We start from the raw sequence: 26,010 nt of genomic DNA on the forward strand, positions 1-26,010 counted from the left end.
GCTGGGTGTCACTTACCACCAGAAGTGCCACACTTCCCATCTGGCACAGAAGAGGCAGAGCCCTGCCCCCTGCCCCACTGCCCAGCAGAGGCTGGACGGGGGCTCACTGTGGTTTCCCCCTCCCTGCAGTCCCCTGCTGGTGACCTTGGTGGCCCTCCTGCTTCCTCTATGTTCCGAGTGTTCTCGGAGCACTGCTCAAACCTTCTCCACCTGATACACCATGATATCCTATCCTCTCAGGTGTCCTTTTTGTTTTCTTGTGCTAATATGTTTTTTTTTAATGATATACTTATTTATCTGAGAGAGAGAGAGAGCGCGCGCAAGCTGAGGGGAAGGGGCAGATGGAGAGGGAGATAGAGAATCCCAAGCAGACTCCCCACTGAACCCAGAACCTGGTGTGGAGCTTCATCTCATGGCCCTGAGATCACGACCTGAGCTGAAACCAAGAGTCAGACGCTCAACCAACTGAGCCACCCGGGGGCTCCAGGTAATTTTTTTTTTTTTTTTTTTAATAAAATTTCCAGGGATTTAGGGCAGGAGGTGATGACTCTGTCAGGGTTCAGTCTGCTGTCTTAATTCCATCTTCTAGCATCTTTTTGGTATCTCTGAGGTGTGTAGTTTATGGGGAAACGTGCGTGACAATGGCAAGAATGTGGGCTTTGCAGTCAGAAGGAGCTGGTTTCAAATTCTGGTTCCTGGGGCACCTGGGTAGCTCAGTCGATTAAGCATCTGCCTTCAGTCAGGTCATGATCTCGGGGTCCTGGGATGGAGGCCCACGTCCAGCCCCATGCTCAGTGGGGAGTCTGCTTCTCCCTCTTCCTCTGCCCCTCCCCTGTTCATGCTCTCTCTCTCTCTCTCTCTCTCGCTCTCTCTCAAATAAATAAATAAAATCTTAAAAAAAAAAAAAAATCCTGGTCTTTCCACAGCCTAGCCCTTCTCTGTAACACAGGCATTGTTAGAATGTGTTTGCAGAATGCTTAACACCGGACAGGTGTGATCCCCCACTTGTGTGATCCGTAGCCCCTCAATTTGTGTTCATTTCTTTCTCTTTCTCTGTGGGGCAAGTTCTCTAGCCTCCCCTGGGCTGGATTTCTGCCAGGGAAAATGATCAATAATATTGAGGATTAAAATGGGAGGTTTTTGGGTTTTTTTAAGATTTTATTTATTTGTTTGACAGAGAGAGAGATCACAAGTAGGCCGAGAGGCAAGCAGAGAGAGGAGGAAGCAGGCCCCCTGCTGAGCAGAGAGCCTGACGCAGGGCTCCATTCCAGGACCCCAAGAACACAACCGGAGCTGAAGGCAGAGGCCCAACCCACTGAGCCACCCAGGCGCCCCTAAAATGGGAGTTCTTAAATACAGAGGTGTCTTTGATTTTATTCGAAGGCACAGGATTGAAGATGGGGCTGGTCCTCATGTTCAAATGTGGGTAGAACTAAAAAGCACAGAGCCCAGATCCAATCCTCAAAATAGAATCATTTTAATTAAAACTTAATTGAATTAAAAGTCGTCAATTAAAGTTTTAAATCCAAAACATTTTCATTAAAGCCAAAATCTTTCCTTCCCTCATGTTCAGAGTCTTTTTTTTTCTTTTCTTCCCTCCCACCCAACCTTGGCCAAGTCTGCAAAATGCGAATGCCTCAGGGAAGAGACAGGCCCTCTTCGTAAGGCTCGAAGTTCTAATATTCTTGAGTATCAAGAATAATAGCATTCAGCCTCCCGCCGTCCAGAGGGAAAGCCTGGGACATAGGTCACGGAGGAATGGTGCGGGCGCAGGGAGGCAGGTTCTGGTGGGCCAAGGGCCATGGTCCGGAGCCCAGGCATTCTTGGGATGTTTGCGGTCGCTGAGAATCGCGGAGCTCCTCGCTTTAATAATCAGGATATCGCTCATGAAAACAAACAGCCCTATTGTCAGGCGGCAAGTGCTAATACTGCGGGAGAATGCTTGTACTGCGCGCGTGGACACTGACAAATAGGAAAAGAGGCCGTGAAGACGACAACCGCGGACGGCGGGGTGCACCCCCGCCCCACACTAGAAACCCGGCCCCAGACCAGCACAGCTCCCCGGAATGTCAGCTCCTGCTCAGACGGACGCTTTCCTCCGCGTTTCTGTCTTAGGGCAAGCGGGGAGAGGCTGCGCGCGTTGGCCTCTGTTAAGCATTATCTCGTAGGCGTCCATAGCTTTGGCTTTTAACCATTCAGAGGCCACGTTGTCATCCCCCTAATGACGCATGGGGCTCCCCTCAAATCCCCATGCAAATGTTATGTGCACGGACTTAGAACTCTGAGAGCCACGCGGGATCCCCGATCCTGCCTTTTTGCTTCTTTCCTGTCCGCTTGCGCTTGGATTTGGAAGGCAGATGGCCGTCCCAGGGTTGAGGCGAATCAGCTGGAGTCAATTTTTGTTGTTTGAACTTGAGGGTGTGGATCTCTGCCTGAAGATACACAGAGGAAAAGGAAGAGCAAATGACATCATTTTTTCCCCCTTGCCAAGATTCAAAAACTGTAGCTGTTTGACTACGGATCTCCGGATCACACTTAGGGTTCCAAAACCCTAAGTGTTCCAAAACCCTAAGTATCGATCTACAGTTCTTAGATTCTTACGTCATTCCAGAATTGCTTTGTATGTATGCGCACAAGCAAAACAAATTCTTATTTCTCCCTCCTTTATACAAAATGTAGCTGATCACAGCTCCTGGTCTGTACCTTGCCTCTTCTACACATTTGTACATAGAAGCTATCATCACAACACAAACCTAGTTAATATAGAGGAGATTAATAAACGCGATTTCGTAACAGTTCGCACTCTTCTGCAGAAAATCCTCCTCAAAGGACAAACAACAAGCAGGTAAAAACTACTTTCAACATGTACCACAAAGAGCACTTGCCGATCCATGGGGAAAAGAACCATCCAATTTCCAAATGAACCACAAAATAGAAGTAGAGAGCCTTGTTCATTGAAAAAGATAGAAAGGGTGGCTCTACCAATGAAAATTTGCTGAGTGTCATTGATATGGAAAGAAATGCAAACCAGAGCCAACCATGAGATATATTATTTTGCTTTTCAAATTGGGAAAAATCAGAAAGTTTGATATTATTTAATATAAGGCAAGGATATGATTTTTCTTCCATTGTTCATATTTTTAACTAATCTTGAGTTGATAACTAAGTAAGGCTATAATTGGTACAACTTTTGGAAAAGTAAATTGGCCATCTTTATAAAAAGTAAGGCTCAATAGAGTCTCTTCTCCCACTGCTCTGAATTTACCTGAAGATACAGGTCACAGGTGAGCAGAAATGCACGCACGGGCTGTTCAGCGCAGCATGAAAAGGAATTACAAAAAAACAACAACCTAGAAATGTCCTAAAAGTCAATTGGTGAGGACAAAGAACTGCCATGAAATAAGATGTCTGGGTCTCCATGTGTAGATCCAGAAGAATTTTAGATGGGAAAAGCAAGTTGCAGAACAGAATCATGGTATAATCTATTTGTTAAAAAAAAAAAAAAAAAAAAAAAAAGAAGTGGATGGGGTGCTTGTGTGGCTCAGTTGGTGAAGCGTTCAACCCTTGATTTTGTCTTAGGTCATGACCTCAGGGTTGTACGATCGAGCCCCACGTTGGGCTCCATCCTGGGCATGGAGACCGCTTGACATTCTTTCTCTCCCTCAGCCCCTCCTGCATATGTGCTTGCACTCTCTCTCTTTCAAATAAATAAATAAACAAATAAATAAATAAAATATTAAAAAAAAAAGAAAGAAGTGGAAGATAAATGAATATTTATGTGAGATCCAGGGGAATCTGAGCCACTTTGTGGCTCTGTCATCACAATACAGTGATGTATTTCAAGGAAGCTTCAGCCTGGAATCTTAAAATCACAGAGCAGCTTAAATCTTTACTAAAGTTTCTTGACAAGGCATCCGTGGGGAATTCCACTTAAAGCGCACAGCCAAACCTCAGAACTCCTCCGCTCAGATCTTCCTCAGAAGTTCGCAAAATATCGTCTCTGTCCTCAGTCTCTAATCTCATTATTTTCTCAAGAGATCCCCAGGTGTTTTCCCCAAAGTCAGCTTGTCCTGGTGTGTGTATGTGTCTGGAGGGAAGGTGCACTCAGACTGGTGGGGGGATGGGGGTTGAAAGGGGGGACACCTTCTTACAGGTTCTGCCCCCACCATCATTACTTATGGATGTGTGTTTCATCATTTTAACCCTTTGTCTATGATATGAGTTGCAGGTTTTTTTCTTGTCATTTGTCTTGTTACCCTGTTTTGTGCGTTTGGGGGCACACGGACTTTTGTGGGGGGGTTTCCTTACCTATTTGAATTTTAAACAAGCCTCAACAAATTTATAAGGATTGAAATCCTACAACATAGGTTCTCTGATCACAATGGAATGAAATTAGAAATCAATAACAGAAGGAAGTTTGGGAAATTCACAAATATGTGGAAATGAAACAACATGCTCATAAGTAATCAGGTTAAAGTAGAAATCACAAGAGAAATTAGAGCATGCTTCAAGGTGAATGAAAACAAAACCACAACATATTAAAATTTAGGGAATGCAGCTAAGTAGAGCTTAGGAAATCTCTAGCTATGATCATCTGTATTTAAAAAGAAGGATCTCAAATCAATAACCTAACCTTCCATCTTAAGAAACTAGAAAAAGATGAACAGACTAAACCCAAAACAAATAGAAGGAAGAACAAAGATTAGAGCAGAAGTAAATGAAATAGAGACTAGAAAAACAAGAGAGAAAATCAGCGAGCCCAAAAGTTGGTTTCTTAAAAAATCAACAATATTGGCAAACTTTCGCTTAAAATGACCAAGAAAAGTAAGAGACAAGGCTGAAATTACTAAGATCAGGAATGAAAAGGGGACATCATGGCCAACTGTACAAAAATAAAAAGAATTATGATCGAATACTATGCACACTTCTACACCAACAGATTCAGTAACCTAAATGAAGGGCATAAATTCCTGGAAAGATAAATTCCATCTAAACTGGCTCAAAAAGGAATGGAAAATCTGAACAGAATTACAATAAGTAGCTACATTGAGTTAGTAATCCCAAATCTCCCCCAAAGAAAAGCCAGGCCCAGATAGCTTCACTGGTGAGTTTTACCAAACATTTAAAGAATTAACATCAACCTCACAAACTCTTCCAAAAAGTAGGAGAGGAGGCAACACTCCCCAGTCCAATCTATGAGCCCAGAATTAACCTAAAACCAAAACCAGAGATACCGCAAGAAAACTACAGACCATTATCTCTCTATGAATACAGAGGTAAATCCTCAACAAAATATTAGCAAACCAAATCCTGTAATATATAAAAACATGACTAACTGGGATTTATCCAAGGATTGCAACCTTGGTTTAATATCAAGCAATGTAAATATCATAGTAGCAGAAAAAAAGGAGAAAAAAAAAAACCACATGATCATCTTGACACAGAAAAAGCATTTGACAATATCCAACACCCTTTGATGATAAAAAAAAAAAAAAAAATTCAGTCAACCAGTAATAGAAGGGAACTTCCTCAACCTGATAAGGTACATCTACTAAAAATCCACAACTAACATCATATTTAATTATAAAAGACTGAAAGCTTTCTCTCTCACACCAGGAACAAAACCACAATCTCTAGTGTCACAAATTCAATCAACATTACACTCAAGTGTCAGCCAGCATAATGAAACAAGAAAAAGAAATAGAAGTCATCCACATTGTAAAGAAATATGTAAAACTATCTGTATTTGGAGATGACATAATATTTTCTACAGAACATCCTAGGGAATCTACCAAAACTTAGAACTAATAAGTCAGTTCAGCAAGTTTTCAAGATATGGGATCAAAATGTAAAAATCAATTGTAGTTACGTATACTTTCAATGAACAGTCTGAAAATGAAATTAAAACACAGTAGTAGTAACACCAAAAAGAACAAAACAATTGAGAATAAATGTAACAGAATAATTACAAGATTGATACACTGAAAACTATAATGCATGGTTGAAAGAAGTTACAGAAAACCTAAATAAGTGGAAAAACCATCCTGTGTTCATGAGTTGGAAGACTTAGTCATGTTAACTTGGCAGTAATCCCAAAATTGGTCTGCATATGTGGTCCTTATAAGAATCCCAGCTGGAAGAGTCACAGAAACTGACAAGCCGATCCTAAAATTCATGTGGAAACAAAAGAGACTCAATAGCCAAAATGATCTTGAAAAAGAAGAACAAAGTTGAAGAACTCACACTACCTGATTTCAAAATGTGCTACAGAGTCATAATAATCAAGACAGTGTGGGATTGGCATAAGGGTAGACATATAGATCGGTGGAATAGAATTAAGAATCCAGAAATAAACACCTGCATTTACGGTCAGATCATTTTTGTTAAGAGCACTAATGTAATTCAGAGGGAAAATAATCATTTTTTCAACAAACGGTACTGGGGCAGCTGGATATCCATGTGCAAAAAAAAAAAAAAAAATTCACACATCATAAATTCACCACTTTAGGGCGCACAGTTCAGTGGGTTTTAGCATATTCCCGGCATCATGCAATAGTCATCAGCCCTCTAAAGGTAAAATACTTTGATCCCTCCAGGAAGAGACCCTGTACCCAGGAGCAGTCCCTCTCTACCTGTCCCTCCCCCAGCTGATAACAACCACAAATTGACTTTCTGTCTCTGTAGCTTGGCCTGTTCAAGACATTTCATGTAAATGGAGTCAGCGGATTTTATGATGTGTGAATTATACTTGATAACACTGTTATACTTAATAACACTATCGTCAGGTTTATTAGTCTTTTATTGCTACTGGGTTTTGAGTCACAGTTAAGAGGCTATACCCTCCTAGGTTAAAAGGGACAGTGAGCATTGGATCCTAGCACCTTTCCCTGGAGAAAGTATCAATTTGCTGGTCAGGCTTTTGATTATAACCAGTTTTGGGGTTTTTTGTTGTTGTTTATTTGTTTGTTTGTTTGTTAATCACAGTCATTTCCTAACAGAGATTTTTACAGTGATTAACTGAGCAGTTAACTCTGAACACTGCCTCCAGAATTAAAAACTATATTAACTATAAGGTTACCTCTTACGTGGGAATATTATTGGGCATTTCCCATGCTTTTAAGTAAGATCATTGCCTTGGTCTGATGTTTGTGCCCCTGAAACCTTCATCGCCAAGGTGATGGTATTAGGAAGTGGGTCCACTGGGCCTTGACTGAGTCACAAGGATGATAGGATTAGTGTTCTGGTAGAAGAGACCCCGCAGAGCCCCCTGGCCCGTTCTGCCATGTGAGGATGTAGTGAGAGGTCAGACGCCCAGCCTAGGGTTCTCGCCAACCATGCTAGCACCCTGATTTCAGACTTCCCGCCTCCAGAATGGGGAGAAACAAGTTTCTGTTGTTTACAAGTCATCCGGTCTGTGGTATTTGGTTAGAGCAGCCCTGACGAACGGAGACAAACTTAAAAGAAGAGCTGTTAATCAAAATGAACTCTAAAGCCCCTTACTTGAACTTGGCTGATCTCATTCAGCAGCATTTTTAGACAAGGTCACTGCCAGAGTAAACAATAGAGGCCCCTTATGTTGGCCAGTAGCATTTACATGCCTATTTATTGAGCTTCAGCTGGGTGCGAGGCAGTGTGCACGGGTCTGGCTGTGTCCACCGGCATACACCGCCCTATCTGGAATTTGGGGTGCCCAGACATTTGGGGTGCATCCGTACCCCTGCTCCCCCGCAAGCTCAGGGATGCTAGAGGCAAGCCCTTTTCTCCCACTGCTTGGCCCCCACTCACATCTGACCCAGAGTTCAGTAGAGCAGATATAGAAAACCACCAGCTTGTCCATTTGAATTCACATGATTGACCTCAGATGCCAGAGGACTTAACAAGATTCTTAGACACAGGCCACATTTCACTTAATTTCAAGTGAAGATAATAAGAGCTAGCTAGCATCGATCTAGAGCTCACTAGGGTCTGGTCGTGTTCTAGCACTTTCCATGCTAACATACTTCCATTCATTGGACCCTACAAGCACCCTCGTGAGGTAGGTGCTGCCGTGACCTCCAGGAGGCACAAGGGGGTGATGTAGAGATGCTTGCCCAGCTGGGTACAAAAGGCGGGTGCCAAGGCCTTTCCACTCTTCCACTCCTGCACACGGCTCCGTGTGCCCTGGGCCTCCCCCTCCCACAGCGTGTTTAAGTCCTGGGATACTTTCATGGACTGGAAAGCCCCAGAGTATTATCTTGAAACAGTCTAGATTTTGACCTGACGTGAACCCCGCTGCAGCTTTGCGGGAGCAGGTGGCGGGGGGGGGGGGCGTGCAGGCAAGGCCATCGGGCCAGAATGAAGCCATTCATGGAAAGTAAATCCAGAAGGGCCTGAAGACCTCCTTCTCTTCTTTTACCCAGAGAAGTCGGTGCCCCCCGTGCACATGCTGAATGATACTGCCAGTGAGCAAGAGTATAGGGGAACCCCTTACTGACAGGAGGAGAGCTCTGGAGGTTCAACAAATTGAGTGCAAGGAGCTCTGGATGAGCACCTACTGTGTGCGTGACACAGTGCTAGGCCCACGTGACTCTGAGCACCTACTGTGTGCGTGGCACAGTGCTAGGTCCATGTGACTCTGAATGAGCACCTACTGTGTGCATGGCACAGTGCTAGGCCCATGTGACTCTGAATGAGCACCCACTGTGTGTGTGGCACAGTGCCAGGCCCACGTGACTCTGAGGAAGTAGGCCCCAGGCTGCAGCACTACTAGGCAGAAGGGAGGGGGTTCAGGCACTTCACAAGAGGATGGTCTTGGCCAGGCAAAAGAAGGAGAGGGGAGCCCATGGAGAGCTCCCCCAAGTCTTCCCTGGGGAGTAGCCACGCCTGGAAGCAGGAGGAGAATTTTGATAAATGGTGAAGGGGGATGGCCTCCTTCCAGGTGGGAGAGACACAGGAGTGAAGGCTGAGGGAGCCCAGAGTCCACGGTGGGAAGGAGACTCCAGTGTAGGGCAGGGAAGTGGGAGGAGGAGTGTAGACTTCCTGCAAATAACCCCCATTTGTGAGCCCATCTTTTTTTTTTTTTTTTTTGGTCATGAATTTTACAGTAGTTTTTTAATGTGTCTTTTTGTCATTGTTTTTACAAGAGGGGACAAGATTCAGACATAAATCCTTGCCAAGACCATGCAGCCATTAAGCAGCCAAGAAGCTAGGACTTGAACCCAAGTCTTACCATCCGAGTTGAATGGCATTTCCATCAGCATGTTCTAGCATTGTTCGTAGCTTTGGAGATGCCTTTGGAAAAAATCTGGGTGCCTCATGCTTCATTTCCCTCTAGGTTGAGATCTTTTCTCCCTTCCCTTGTGCCCATCCTTGTTTAGAGGAAGAAGTTGGATTCAGCCAGAAGTTCTACTTTGCTAACCTGAAAAGTCTATTTTTAAAAACCACTCCTCCATGTCAGCAGTTCCAGAAGGAACTGGAAAATAGAGCAAAGGGAAGGGATCCCCTCAAATTCCACTACATAAAGAAAAAAGAGAGTTATCATCTTGGGGTCTTTCCTGTCAGTCTGTCTGACAGAAAGACAGTGTCCCTCTGTGTGCTCAACACCATAAGCATTTAGAATGCATTAGGTCCTTGGCATAACCACCCTTCTTTGCTCTACAAAACAATCAGTGCCTTCATGCTTTTTTTTTTTTTTTTTTGCATCGTGTCTTTAAATGTGTGGAATTATTCCCTTGGAAATCAGTTCCCCAGAAGCCGGACTGGTGTGACAAGGGCTGGTCTTCACCCTCCGTGTTTATAAACACAATCCTCTCCCCCTGGTGTGACTGATTTCTATTTCTGTCTTCAGATTCTGCCATCTTATATTAAATAAAGGAACTGTCTTACTTCTGTGATTTTTATTTCCCCAGAAGGATGGTTCCTCTTTCTTTGACCAGGGCAGGTCCCAAGTCTCTCGAGCCTGGTTTCTGTGGTAGATGTTTAAAATCTGGGAAGAAGATAGCCTCACACGCTAGCTTTTCCTTCCGTTTCCATCCAGCTGTGTCCCCGGGGTGTAGCTCAGCGTATACCGGGTGTATGATATTTCTAGAATGAAGGAGCAATAAATAAATGAATTTTTGGAAGAGGAATTCAGCAAGGAAAGAATTTGTCTCTGTAGCTCTGTACTCTGTATTTCTGTGTTTCTCTTCCGCTGTCCCAGAAAATTCATGGAGGAGTTGATGTTCATCATTTCCTCTGGTTTTTGCATCTAATGAGATAGGATCATCTCACCTTTTAGCTCCTATGTGTTTGCCAAGCACATAATGTTCTGGAGAGGCAGGACACGTTTGGCTGAGAGCACACAGCCTGGGGAGTTAGGGGTCCGACTTGGGTGGCAGGTGTTGGGGACGGGTCCAAGTCCCATCTCCGCTGTGGGGAGCTAAATAGGAGTTTCTCTGATGCCTCAGAGCCCCGGGCAGCTCATGGAGGGTGGTGATGACATTTCTTACATCATCAGGCAGAATTCGATAAATGGCACTGATGACTGGCATACTAAATATTATTACTAGACCATTTTATTTTATCTTTAAAAATCTGCGACGTGCTTACAGATTATTGTCCCAAGGGATTTTCTTGTTCTCTGGCTTTTCCCAGAACTGAAACAATTGGTTTCTCCAGTAGTTGGTTCCTTCAACGTAGATAAGGCCATCAAGTAAGCCAGGGTGGAAGCAGTCAAACTTGGGCTGGATGTCTTTCATCTTGTAATTTCTTTTTCTTCATTTCAAAGTCAATGCACACTTGGTGAGGAAAAAAAAATACCGGAAAGCACAGGAAAACCCAAATGTAAAAAAAAAAAAAAATCTCCATTCATTGCACTGCTAAAGGCAGGTAACATACATGAGCTGTTCAGGCTTTCTTTCTAAACGGAGGGAGAGACAGACTCAGTGTTTATAAACGAAAATAATAGACTCTGCCCATTAGAAACCTTTCTTTCTTTAATCCCATATAATCTACCAATTTGGAGTAAATTCTCTTACTTTGCATATTTTCAAATGGTGTCACTCAACTGTTAGGTATTTCCCCGTGATGCTTCCGTCTGTGCCCATATCTTACACTTTTAAGTTAATGTTACGGAAGCGTTTTTCGTTTTTAGTCTTCATTATTATCTGTTGTAACATCTGCATCCTGGCCTCCCTCGTCTGTAAAATGGTAGCCATGCAGAGTGTCGCCGTGAGCATTAGATTAAATGACAAAAGTCGAGCACCAGTCAACACTGGGCACCTGGACGTTGCCTTTACCATAAGCCATTCCCTAATTCCCTAATATTGGCCATTTCCGGGGTTAGCGGGTTCTTCCCTCCGATGTTGTAGGTAACTCGGCTGGGCTGTGTCATACCTTAGGAGTGGCTCTTTCTGGGTGTGCTCTGTTATTTCTTCCTAGAACAATGGGGTCTTGTTAATATTGTCCTATTGCTTTCTGAAACAGCCATACAATTTGTCCAGCCTCCCACAATGACAAACGTCACCACACTCTAACCAGCCACGAAGGTTAGAATTTATTAGATTTTTCGCTGTGCCCGGTGGGCATCACATAGCACCGGGCGGTTAATTGTATTTTTTTTTTTAATTTCTAAAGAAAATAGCACTTTTACTTGCAATTCTCCCTTGTGTGAGCTGTTTGTATCTATAACTGCACATCCCCCTTCTATTAACAAAAACCCACTTGGTGAGAAGATCCACAGAGAAGTTGTGCATCTGTGCTGCGAGCCTCCGAGGTACGGGAAGCACTCAGCCTCCCTTGCCGGAGCCCAGCGCTGTTCTGCGTGAGCCATGAGCCAGGATGCCTTCGCTCCCTGCGCTTTCTTTGCTGGTGCTGGTCCATCCAGGCGGCCCTGCGCGATGGGGCTGAGCCCCGACCATCTGGAGCTGCTGAGGAATTATCATTGGGGGTCACCCTGGGGGTCATGTCGCCCTCCACACCCCCCAGCCTCTGCCTCTTCCTCGAATAAATAAAGGGTTGGATTTCACCGTAATTCGACCCAGAGATGAAAACCGCTTACTGAGGCTAAAATCCTAGAGTAATAATAGCTGCAGAGAAAGAAGCATCCCTCCAGCTGAAGGCTGGGGAACCTGGGGCTACAGCAGGTGAGCCCCTGCAGAACCAGGAGGGTATCCCCTCCGGGGAGGGACGGCCCCCGCCCCCGCGCTCTGGCTGCACAGAGACTCAGAGGACTATGGCACGGCAAGGTCCTTGAGCAATTGTGACCAGGTCAGTAGCATCCTGTAGTTTACTTTTGCTTGCTTTGCTGTGAACTAGAGCTTGGTAGAGATGTTTTTACTTTTTGCTACTCTATTGATAGAGATGAACATAATAAAAAAAAATTCATGGGTGTGCAAGTAAAATGTGTCTTTTCTGGGATATACCGAGCATGCAACAGATTTTGAATTGACAGACAACATTGTCTTTCCATCATATGTGTTTTCTTTGGAGGGGAAGAGAGAATTAAGTATAATATATGTTATATATGTCTATAACATAATCTATATAACTATAACATAATTATGTAATAGTAATATAATTATATATTGTCACATGATCATATATATGTATGTATGTATCTATATATTCTCATATTACCTCTCTATTGTCCTAGATTTGTAGGGAAAAAAAAGTAGAGAAAGAATTTTATTCTGATTTTTGGGTCGGGAGGGATGACTTATCAAATGCTGTTCTTAAAGGAAAGGTAAGACTCTCCTTAGGATATAAGGACAGAACAACAACAACAAAAAGGATGTAAGAACAGGACAGACTCTACACCGACAAACAAAGGAGGACTCTTTAAGGGGGGACGTCCACAAGGAACTGTGCATGTAGGGGACATGGCTTTTATAGTGGACATCACTATAATATTCATGGAATTCTATTTTACTATTTCTCCCAAATAAGAGAAAAATTCCTATTAGTTTTCCTATAGTCAAAATAACCTGTATTTCTAAAACCTGAATTATAGAAATGATATTTAGATACCCAGTCATCGGCAACCAAACCCATTTCTCTTCGAAACGCCCAAATCTAGAGCACATACAGTGTTACTGAAAGTATTTCTTTATAAATAGAATATTAAATGGAAAGTGGTTATCGAGGACTAAATAATGTCCTCATTGCAGACTTTTAAATACTGTTTTAACCCAATACTTCTTCACATAATGAACTTTAATTACTGTCCCTGTCCAGCATATTCAAATATTAAATACCATATTAAATACCAGGCTATGTAGATATTAACATTTGTCACCAACCGCGGATATGTTGTCCACTTACCCCCTCATGGCTGACGGTACATGTTTCTTGTCTTCTTAATAATTCTACATGGGCTGAATCCGTAACCCCAGCCATCCACTGTATTTGCAGTGTCCTCTCACTAACTCCTACTTCTAACTAACGAACTCCTAAAATCAAGCAAGTAACAGTACCAAAAAAAAAAAAAAAAATTGTGCTCTTGGTTTTTTCCCCTTCTCCTCCTTTACTTGGTAACTTACTTCACTAAGCATATTAATTTTGCATTAAAAGCAAGTGAGATGCCTATTTGTAGTGTATGTCTCTATCTATCTATGGAATGTTTATTGCTATATAAGAAAGTAATGATATTGTAATGGAGAACTGAAAAGATTTTTTTTTTTTAATTTTGAAGCTGAGTCATTCTAATGTTCTGTGATTGTTTTCCTATGGGTTCTAGTTGCTTCTTTGTCACATTAATATTTTATTGAAATAGAATACATTTTGAGTGTTTATATTTTTAATATGAGTTGTACATCCATGTGAGAAAAATATTGAGAACTGTCCTATTTTACTGAATACAAGAATATAATATGGACAGTGGTTGAGAAATAGACGCAAATCACTAAATAATCTCTCATAGAATAAATACATCCCTCCACTTTAAGTGTAAATCAGAGATCACCAGTTGTCAGCTATATAACTGTACTATTTGGAGGAAAAGTACTATAAAAGTAAATATTTACCTCTAAGAAAAGGTATATGATCGTGGGGAAGAGAGGTTTCTGCTTTTTCCCTGATGTAGTTCTGTATTTTTATTTTCAGTGAGAATGTGTTGTTGTATTACTTGTGTAATCTTTTTAAAGTTTAAAATAGTTTTATTTAATTCCATTAAATAAATTCATTTAATTCCATTATGGGGAACTTGGAAAATAAAGAAGAAAAATCTTCTCTAATTCCATTATTCATTCCATCCCAGCCCACCCTTAATACTCACTATTAGCATTGTGGTCTTTTTTTTTTTTTCCTTTTCTTTTTTTTCCTTTTCAATATAAATATATGTTAACCATTCTCTTTATAATTTCAGAAAATTAAAAGAAATTGGCAGACTAAATTAAATGCATGTCCACAAGGAGACGTTTCCCCATAATGTCCTCCCAACAATTCGATTGCCCTAGAACCCCCAGCTCTCAGCCTCAGTGACGGTGCACCTGCGCCGTCCACACAACCTAAGAAAATCAGATTCAAAACTGAAAACACCGCAATATTAAAAAATATATAAATAGTATCGAGCAGAGTCTTGGCTCTGATTACCTCATTTACTGCACATATGCTGCATTATTTAAAAGTCAAGTGAAAGTAAAATCCCCCGTGTAATTTTTTTTTAAGATTTTATTTATTTATTTGACAGAGAGTGCAAGTAGGCAGAGTGGCAGGCAGAGGCAGAGGGAAAAGCAGGCTTCCTGCTGAGCAGGGAGCCCTGTGAGGGGCTAGATCCCAGGACCCCGGGATCATGACCTGAGCTGAAGAAAGCAAACACTTAACTGACTGAGCCACCAGGCACAAGAATTTGACGTGCACCCTAATCCCTGGGTTCTGCCTTCTCAGGCAGATATGATATGGGACTGAAGGTGAACTGTTTTTATTTACGTTCCTACAGTAAACAGAAGAGGTCACTTCATACTTGCTTGTGCAAACACACGCGCACGTGCGTGTGCGCGCGCGCGCACACACACACACACTTGTATTTTGCAGAGATAAGGGAAATACTTAATTTTTAAAGATGAGCAATGACATAATTAAGTGCCTCTTCTGATGCATGCTGTTGCTTTTGATTCTGCCTCCTCGCAACCTCCCTCCTTCCAGCCCGCTCTCCGATGTCCCAGGGTCTCTGACGGTGAATAATTAATGGAATCCCTAGCGTGTGATGGGGAGCAAAGCTGCCTTACTCACAAGTGCGGCCACTTACACACTGAGTCGTTTTCTGATTCCTCTTTGCAAAAATACTCGGACACGGCCGTCTTGCACTGGTGTTTCGTGAATGGTGCAGAGTGTGTGTGATGCATTAGCCACATAAGTGAACGGTTGTAAAGGCCCCGAACGGGTTCAAGAGCCTTTACAGTAAGCAGATTGTCTTTGCCTTTCTACAGAGCAGGATTTTTTCCTGCCCCATTGGTGGAGCTCATTCAGGATGCCATATGGTGAGCTCTGCATTTAGGGTATGACATTTTGATTCACTTCTCTCTACATTTTCTTACGAAAAATGTTAAACATAGAGTTGAAAGACTTGAACCATGTACATCCGTTAGCCACCACCTAAAGTCTACCATTAACATTTTCTAAAATTGCTCTCTCACGTTCTGGCCATCTGTCCATCCCTTTATTCATCCATCAATCCAATATTTTCAGTGCATTTCAAAGAAAGTGGCAAGCATCTGTATACTTCCCCCTCACAATCTTCGGCATTCGTGTTTTTGACTACAGTTCAATATTGTTTATATAGCATTTGGGGATAAAATCTGTATAGAGCAAAATGCACAACTCTTCATTAGACCGTTTGGTCAGTTTTGACAGATAACACCAGTGTAATGAAAAAAAAAATCAGTTTCCTTGTGCCCCTTCCCTAGTAAACTTCATACCTGCCCCTGCCTCCAGGAAGCACTATACTGATATATTTCCCCACCCGTCGATTAGAATGCCATATAAATGGAATCATCTTGTGCAGTCATTCTTTCACTCAGCATTATGTTTTGAGATTTCCTGTCACTCATTTCACAGATCAGTATTTCATTCCTTTTTATCGCTTAAGAGTCACTAAACCACAGTCGTTGTTAATCTGTTTTTCTGCCGATGGACACTTGTGCTATTTACAGTTTGGAAATGCTATGAATGAAACTGCTCTGAAAATTCTTGGATAGGTTTTTTAGACCTATTTCTCTCGGGTAAATATCTGAAAATAGATGTGCTGGATCGGAGGGTAGCTGTATATTTAGTTTTATAAGAAACCACCAGACTTCTTTCCAAGCGGTTATACCATTTTATACTCCAACCAATAAGCTATGAATGTTCTTGTGGCTCCGTATCCTCACCAAGTACTGGGAGACTTTTTAAATGTTAGTAATCCTGCGGGGAGTGGACTGGTGTCTCCTTCTGGTTTTAATTTGCATCTCCCTGATGACTAATGATATTGAGCATTTTGTTTTGTTTTGTTTTAAGATTTTATTTATTTGACAGAGAGAGAAAGTGCACACAAGCAGGCAGAGGGGTAGGCAAAGGGAGAAGCAGACTCCCCACTGAGCAGGGAGCTCCAGGTGGGGCTCAATCCCGGGACCCCAGGATCATGACCTGAGCCAGAGGCAGATGCTTAACTGACTGAGCCACCCAGGTGCCCCGATTTTGGGCATTTTAAATATCTTCTTCTGTTCCAATCTTTGCCCATTTTGTATTGGGCTATCCTTTATTATTGAGTCTTAGGAGTCCTTTGTGTATTTTGGGTACCATTCTCTCTTTTTAGGGGGTGGCTGGGGGGGTTATGTTTTATAAATATTTTCTTCCAGTATATGACTTGCTTATTCATTTTTAAATGGTAGAGCAATCTTTTGATGAGCAGAAATTTTAAATTGTGGTGACGTCTGATCCAGCAATTTTTCCTTTCATAGTTATCGCTGTCTCTGTCCCATCTAAGAAACCTTTGCTTCCTCTCAAGGCATAAAGGTAGTTTAGGTATTTTTTTTTTCCTAGAAGTTCCTTAATTTTAAACTTTATGTTAGGTCCATGGTCCATCTCAGGTTAATGCTTGTGCGCGGTGGGAAATGGGAGTCTGAGTTTCTTTTCACTCGTTGTAGACGTCCAGTTGTTCCAGCGCCGTTTGCAGGAAAGACTGCTTTTCTCATAATATCTTTGGCACTCTTGTCCAAAACCTATTGGATGTACAAGTATTACAAGTATGAGTGTATTTCTCAACTCTCTTTGCTGTTTCATGGATTTATCTGTCTATACTGGTACCACAATGTCTTGATTACTGTAGGGCTTTTTTCTCTCTCTCTCTTTTTTTTTTTAGAGAAGAGAGAGCATGAGTTGGGGAGGGGCAGAGGGAGAGGGAGAGAAAGAATCCCAATCAGGCTCCACACCCAGTGCAGAGCCTGACATGGGGCTCGATCCCACAACCCTGAGGTCATGACCTGAGCTAAAATCAATAGTTCGACACTTACCCCAATGAGTCGTCCAGGAGCCCCCTGATAACTATAGCTTTATAGTAAGTCTTGAAATAGTCAGTCTTGAAATTCCCAGTGGTATACATCTTCCAGTTGTATTCTTTCTCAAGATTACTTGGGATATTTAAGATCCTTTGAATTTCCATACAGACTTGAAGATCAGATTGTTAATTTCCATTTTTATTAAGAGATTTTATTTACTTATTTAAGAGAGAGAGAAAGATAGCAAGAGAGAGCACAAACAGAGGAGAGAAGGAGAAGCAGACTCCCCACTGAGCAGGGAGCCTGACGCAGGGCTCAATCTCAGGACCCTGGGATCATGACCTGAGTTGAAGGCAGACACTTAACCAGCTGGGCCACCTGGGTGCCCCCAGATAGTTCATTTCTATCCCCAAAAGCCTATGAGAACTATGGTTGGGATTTTATTGAACCTATAGATAACATTGGGAAGAATTACCGTATTAAGAATATTGATTCTTCTAATCCATGAACGTGGGATGTCTTTCCATTTATTTGGGTCTTCCCATCTTTTGTTAAATTTGTTTCTAAGTATGTAGTTTTATGCTATTGTAAATAAATTAATTTTTTTCCCCAAAAGTTAGCTGCTATAGTGTGATTTGCTTCTGTGATAGGAATATTTGGAAGCCAACCTTCTCAGCATGATTTTCACATGAGAAGAAGCTTCTTTTTTGTTCATTCCTTCAAAGAGGCCACAGAGAGATGGAAGGGGTTCACCCCAGCCTGAGAGCTGGGGGACCAAACTTCTGTTCAGGTTTGCCTTTTACTGACTGTGTGGACCTGGCCAAGAATGGTTGGACTCTCTCCCTATTTCACTCAACATGATCAGGACATAACTCCTCGTTCTTTGCAGTCTTTTAAGGAATACTACTTAGCTCTGTGAGTGCAGGAGCTGACTTCCCGTACTTCTGCATCTTCAGTACCCGGTACAGTGCTCGGCCCATCACAGCCACTCAGTAGATGCCCCAGCATTCTGCCTCTTGGCCTCCTGCAAAGCTGACCCCTCCTCCTAAATAGTGCCAGCTGCTCAGTTGTCCTGGAGCAGCCTGGCCCACCCTCCACCCCATACAGCCAGTGTCCACTATTAGAGAACAGCAAGATACTGACCGATGGCTGAGCCACATTGCAGATAACCCAATGGCAGAGTCAGGAGACATCCTAGGGACACCCTGCGCCAGGGTCCCAAGACCCAGAGTTTCAGGAGATTGCCAAGATCATAATGTGGCACACCTGTGCAAGGGCAGTTATGGATGAGGGCTGCTGATTCTAAATCCCATGCCCTTGGTGGGGTTTTCTAGGCAGAGAAGGGCTAGATTTCCAAATCCCTAGTATGAGGCCTTTCTTTCTACCACCACTAGATACTATATCCCCATGAGGGAGACAGCAGGGGGATAGTTTGGCTGGACCACCCATTCTCCTACCAAAGTCCCTGCTACTCTGTTGCTGTTAGAGAGATCAGCCTGGCTGTCACCAGCCAGACAACCACCCTAGGTGTCCTGGACCCCCTCCATGACAGCACAGTGTGGCTGTGCAGACAGCTCGGCTGAGCACCAGCCCCGCACTGGAAGTACCCCCCATCCCCCCACCCCGGCCCAGGGCTGCAGGCCCCGGGGTCTGCTGTCATCCATGACACTGGCATTATTTCAGGCCCATTCCTTTCTCTTTCTAAAGCCTCAGATGGATGTCATAGAGAGCACATGCTGCTCTCTTCTCCAGTGATCCCCATGAGCAGCCCTGGCCAGTGATGGTGACATGGTGTGTGTGCTTCTGTCTACCTAGGTGCTGAGGACATGGGCAGCAAACCGTCCACACCAGGCGGTGACCCCACAGCACAGTGCCCCAGGACAGAAGGCATTCATGCTGCATACAAGCAAGGAAACCCCAGCAGGGCCCGGCACCTGCTCAGAGAGGCTTGTGATGAAAGCACATCCCAGCTGGAGAAGGTAGGGTCGATGCTGGCTCCTCCAGCCAGACTGGGGATCTGGCTTGGATGAATGTTACCACTCGGATTATTTCTTTTGTTATCATCATAATCATAATGGGGATCTTTTTAACCTCCTTTCACATGTAAACTTATGTTTGCTGGTCCTTTCAAACCAACTTCTCAACCTGCCACCCATCCATGCACACCCTTTCACCTTCCCAGAGGACAGAGGAGTAACAAATGTGAACACCAAAAGGCCGATCTGAAGGTTCAACTTACTGTAGTCTTTTACACTTGTCTTCCATTATAAAAATAGCACATGCTCAAAAAAAGAAAACTTAGAAATATGTAAAAGTAGAGAGGAAAAGAAAAAGAAAGTAACCTAATTCTTAATGCATCCAAACAGTCCCACTTAACAGTTTCGTTATATTTTCTCTCTGTCTGCTGATCTGTGCATATGTTGTTGTTTCTGATATAGATACAGTCATATTGTATATATAGATTTGTATGCTGCTTATCCTTACATAATATTACATCAAGCATTTCCCATCTGGTTATAAATTCTGTAAAGGAAGAAAGGTTTTTATACTTTACTTGAATTGATAAAACACTGAACCAGTGGAATTATTAAGCTATGTATGTAATACCAGGAGCAACCACCTTAACAATACAAAGAAATACACTCAAAACCACTATTGACCGATCAAAATGGAATTTTAAAAATGTCTCAGAAACCATAGAAAGGCAGGGGGAAAAAATCAGAAAAATGAAAGAGCAAACAGAAAACAAAACAAAAAAATTGCATGACAGACTTTAGATTTAACATATAAATATATAGCTATATTAACATAATTAGTCCAAATACATAAATGTAAAGAGATTTCAGAGTATATTTTATTTTTTAAGACTTTATTTATTTATTTGACAGAGACAGAGAGAGAGAGATATCACAAGTAGGCAGAGAGGCAGGCAGAGAGTGAAAGGGAAGCAGGCTCCCCGCTGAGCAGAGAGCCTGATGTGGGGCTTGATCCCAGGACCCTGAGATCATGACTTAAGCCGAAGGCAGAAGCTTAACCCACTGAGCCACCCAGGAGCCCCTGCAGAGTATATTTAAAAAAAAAAAACACGAGCAACTATATGCTGCCTATGAATAACTCACTTCAAATAGGATATATGTAGGTTGAAAGTAAATGGATAGAAAAAGATATACCATGCAGATATTAATCAAAAGAAAGGAGTGGCTAAATATCAAGTAAAGTAGACGTCAGGGTAAAGGAAATTACCATGGACAGGGAGGATATTTCATAATGATGAAGGGGTCCGTCCACCAAGAAGACATAGCAATCCTAAATGCGCATGCACCAAACAACAGAGCTGCAAAATAGCAAAACAAAAACTGATATAACAGAAAGGAGAACTAGATAAATCTGCAATAATAGTTGGAGAGTTTGATGCCCTCTCTCCACAAGTGCTAGAACGACCAGGCAGAAAATCAGCAAGTACAGAACTTAACCACCACCAACCAACAGAACTGAACTGACATTTCTGAAACATTCCACACAACAAGAGCAGAATGCATCCTTTTCAAGGGTCTGCAAACCATATCTCAAGATAGAGTGCATTTTCTAGGCCACAAGGTAAACCTCAGCACATTTAAAAGAATTAAAACCAGACAGAATATGTTCTCTAACTTCAGTGGAATCAAACTGGACATTTATAACAAAAAGATAATAGGAAAATCTCCAAGCACCTGGAGACTAATCACAAACTTTGAAATAATCCATGGGTCAAAGAGAAGGTCTCAATGGAAACCCCCCCCCCTCAAAAAGAACTAAATGAAAACTAAAATGCATGTCAAAATTTGTAGGCCGCAGCTAATGCAGTGCTGAGAGGGAAATTTATAGCACTAAATACTTACATTAAAAAAGAAGAAAAGTCTAAGTAATAATCCAAACTTACACCTGAAGGAACTACAAGAAGTCACAAAATGAATCCAAAGCAAGTGGGAGAAAGGAAATGCCAGAAATAAAAGTAGAAAATTAATGAAATTTAAACAGAAAAACAATAGAGAAAATCAATGAAACAAAAGGTATTTTTTTTTAAAGATCAACAAAATTGACAAACCTCTAGCAAAACTAACAAAGAGAAAGATCACTCATATCAGGAAGAAAGAGGGAATATCTGTACATACCCTGCAAATATCAAAAGGATTGTAAGGGAACGATACGAACAACTTTACACACATAAATTTGACAACTTAGATGAAATGGACCAATGCTGGAAAAATAGAAACTAAAGCATATCCCATATAAAATACATAATTTTAATAACCCTTTAATTATTAAGGAAATTCAAGTTACAATTTAAAACTTCCTAAAAAGAAATCCCAGATGGTTTCATGGGAGAATTCTACCAAATGTTTAAAGAAGAATTAATACCAACTCTAAGGACACTTTCCAACATTTCTGTGAGTCCAGTCTACCTGATACCTAAAGCAGATAAAGACAGTACAAAAAGAAGTTCAGACCACTGTCCATCTTGAATATAGATGCAAAAAATCTTAACATATTACAAATAGATTTCAGAAGCATATAAAAAGAGTATTACACCGTGACCAAGTGGGATTTGTTCCAGAGATATAAGACTGGTTCAGTACTCAATAATCAATCAATGAAGTCCTCCATTATTAATAGACTGCTATGGACTGAATGTTGATGTCCCCCCAAAAATGTGTATGTTGAATAATGTGATGGTGTTTGGAGCTGGGGCCTTTGGAAGGTGATTAGGTCATAAGGCTGGAGGTTTCCTGAAAGGGGTCAGTGCTCTTATAAAAGATCCCATAAAGCCCCCTAGCCTTATTCTGTCACATGAGGCTACAACAAGAGATCAGCCATCAGGAAGAAGGCCCTCACCTGAACAGGCCAGCACCCTAAATCTCAGACTTCCAGCCACCAAACTGTAAGAAATAAATTTTTGTTGTTTTTGTGCCCCTTCATCTATGGTATTTTGTTACAACAATTTGGATGAATTAAGCCATAAACTCAAGAAGAAAAATCACATTATCATGACACTTGATGCAGAAAAAGCATTTGACTAAATGTAATACCCTCATGATAGAAACTGTTAGACAATGAAGAACAGAGGGGAACTTCTTCAACCTGATGAACAGCTAGAGAAACCTACAACTAACTTACTAACTTTATACTTGATAGTGAAAGACTGCTTTACCCCTAAGATTGGGAATAAGGCAAGGATATCTGCTCTCAATATAATACTAGCAGTTTTATTTTAGAATAATTATACATAATTATATTCTGTCTATTACTGGAAGTTCTGGCCAGTGCAGTAAGGTAAGAAAAAGAAATAAAAGGCATACACATCTGAAAGGAAGAAATAAAACTATATTTGCAGATGACATGACAGTCTACATAGAAAATCCATAAAAGAAGGACACCTGGGTGGCTCAGTGAGTTGAGCATCCAACTCTTGGTTTCAGCTTAGGTCATGATCTCAAGATTGTGGGATTGAGCCCCGTGTCAGGCTCCATGCTTAACACAGAGTCTGCTTGAGATTCTCTCTCTCCCACTCCCTCCCCCCACCTTGCTCATGCCTCCTCTCTCTAAAATAAATAAATCTTAAAAAAAATAAGAATACCCATGAAAGAAATTATCCATAAAAAATTGATAAATTGGACCTCATCAAAATTAAAAAACTTTTCCTTTGAGAAAGACTGTGTTAAGAGAGTGAAAAGACAAGCTACAGATTTGGAGAAAATATTTGCAAATCACCTATCTGACAAAGGGCTCATACCTAGTTCATACATAAAAATCTCCCAATACTCGACAATAAAAGCAAACAACCCAATTAAATAATGGATGAAACAGTTGAAGAAACATTTTGTTGAAGAGTAAGCACAGATGGCCAATAAGTACATGAAAAGACTTAATGATTGTTCAACATCTTTAGCCATTAGGGAAATGCAAATTAAGACCGGGATGAAATATCACCGTACATCTATTAGGATGGCCAAGATTTAAAAAAAAAAAAATAGTGACAACATGAAATTTTGGTGAGGGTGTAGAGAAACTCTCTCTCATACACCATGGTGAGAATAGAGAATGGAACAACCATTCTGGAAAATAGTTCAGCAGTTTCTTAAAAAACAAAAAATACATTTACATTATGACCCAGCATGTGCATTCCTGAACATTTCACCTAGAGAAATGAAAACTTATGCATACACAGAAATCTGAGTGTGATCGTTCATAGCAACTTTACTAGTAGTAAGAACTGGACACAGCATAGAATTCCTAGCAGATGAATTGTTGAACATACAATGGAAAATAATATAATATAGATGTAAACCGTAAATATATAAGTATATAAAATATGCAAATATATAAAATATGTAATAAAATATATAAAATATTTAATATGTAATATAAACACTAAAATATGTAAAATACTACAAATATAATATAAATATAATACTAAACATTATAAAGAAACTCTTTGAGAAGGAGGAACCCTCTTAACACTGTTGGTAGGCATGCAAGCTGGTAAGGCCATTCTGAAAAACAGTATGGAAGTTCCTCACAAAGTTCAAAATAGAGGTGCTCTGTGACCCAGCAATCGCACTACTAGGTATTCACCCCAAATCTACGAATGTAGTGATCTGAAGTGGTACCCGCATTCCAGTGTTTATAGCAGCAAGGTCCACAATAGCCAGACTATGGAAGGAGACCAGATGTCCACTGACAGATGAATGGATAAAGAAGATGTGGTGTGTATATGCAATGGAATATTACTCAGCCATCAAAAGAAACCCCGAAATCTTGCCATTTGCAATGATGTGAACAGAACTAGAGGGCATTATGCTAGGCAAAATAAGTCAAAGGAAGACAATTATCATGTTATCTCACTCATATGTGGAACATAAGAAACAAAACAGAGGATCACGGGGGAGAGGAGGGGGAAATAAGACAAAACCAGGGAGGGAGACAAACCTTAAGAGGCTCTTCATCATAGGAAACAACCTGAGGGTTGCTGGAGGGGTGGAGGGTGGGAGGATGGGGTAATTGGATGACGGGCACTAAGGAGGGGACATGATGTGATGAGCACTGGGTGTTCCGATGAGTCACTGAACACGACCTCAGAAACAAATAGTACACTATATGTTAATTAATGGCATTTAAATTTTAAAAACTAAAAAAAATAAAGAAACTCTTTGAAATACACAACCACTCAGATGACTCTCGAGGGCATTATGTTGAGCAGGATATTAAAAAAAAAATCCCAAAAGGTCACATTCTGTTCGATCCCATTTGTATAACATTCTCAAAATGATGAAACTATAATCGAGATGGAAAAGAGATTCGTGGTTGCTGGGGTTCATGATGGCGGGGGGCTCCGGAGAGGCTGATCTCTCAATGGAGTAATTCTACCTGGTGATGATCACTCAAATGTATACACACGTGACAAAAATGGCAGAACGATATACCCACATTGTACTAATGTCAAATTACGGGTCTTAATCTTGAACTGCAATTGTGTAAGCTGTCACCACTGGGGGAAACGGAGTGACAGAAATATGGATGCCCCTCAGGACCGTCTTTGCTAAGAATCTCTATTTCAGAGCAAAAAAGGGGGAAAAAAAACAAAAAAATAAGCAAAGTATAATTCCTCTTTAATAATATATAAAAACTGGCAAAAAGTGATCTATGGTGTCAGAAGTCAGGGTAGTGGTTAGGTCAGGTAGGACCGTGACCGGAACGGGGCAGAAAAGGGACTTCTGGGCACAGATAATCTCACATCCCTGGTCTGGGTGTCCCCTACATGAATGTGTTCACTTTGTAACCATTCGTGAGACTGAACACAGTGTGTGCTCTTTTCTGTAGGGCTGTTATACGCCAGTAAAAGTTGTCATGGGTGAAGTGAAAAAAAGCGTTTGGTTTCATGTGGGATTACCCATGTGTGGATGTAGATGTACACATTCTGGAAGGCTATGTCAGAGCAACTTCCTTTGCAAAAGGGCGTTAGGAAGGAGAGGCATGGAGGGAGGCCTCCTTTGCATTTTAAACTTTTCTATGCTGTTTGAAGGAAAACAAACAAACACACACATACCATTGAGCCTCTGGGCTGTCTCTAGCCAGAGGGCCAGCCCGGACCCTTCCTGCCTTCTGGTTCCTTTTGGCCTCTGGGTTGGCTCCTGTGACATCATCACTTCTTGAGGACGGGGCTTTTTAGCTTCTCACCCGCTAGAGTCTAGACAGCTGTTGGTTGTGTGTGGTGAATCATTTAATCAGTCCCTGTGGCTTTTCTCCCTAATGCAAGTGCTTTCCTGGAATGGCAGGCCTAGGGGACCCCACCCTGGGCAGATTGGCAGGCCAGTGGGTTTTTCTTTCCTGGCCATATGGAATGCATACCTCACATGACCAGCTCATTCATTCCACTTACACAACGCGGGCCTCCCTCCAAGTCCCACATTTCCTGGGAAGTCTTGGACAGAGTGGAGAGAACATAGGCTTTGGCTAGACCGACCCCAGTTCAAATCCTGGCTAGTTCTGCAGACTGCAAACTCCCTCCTTCCTCAGCCACAAGATGGAAACACAGTGTGAAAAT

General features: G+C 41.8%; 1 protein-coding gene across 1 annotated transcript in view; it reads left to right on the plus strand.

The window, feature by feature from the left end:
* The window catches only part of LRRK1 (leucine rich repeat kinase 1), a 122,898-nt gene that overhangs the window by 20,443 nt on the left and 76,445 nt on the right, over nt 1-26,010 (plus strand). The window contains exon 3 of the mRNA XM_080808394.1: nt 19,245-19,408. Within this exon, the coding sequence (XP_080664520.1) occupies nt 19,245-19,408 (164 nt within the window). The remainder of the gene's footprint in view (nt 1-19,244; nt 19,409-26,010) is intronic.

The sequence above is a fragment of the Martes martes genome, assembly GCF_963455335.1.
Source record: "Martes martes genome assembly, chromosome: 7".
NCBI lineage: Eukaryota > Metazoa > Chordata > Mammalia > Carnivora > Mustelidae > Martes > Martes martes.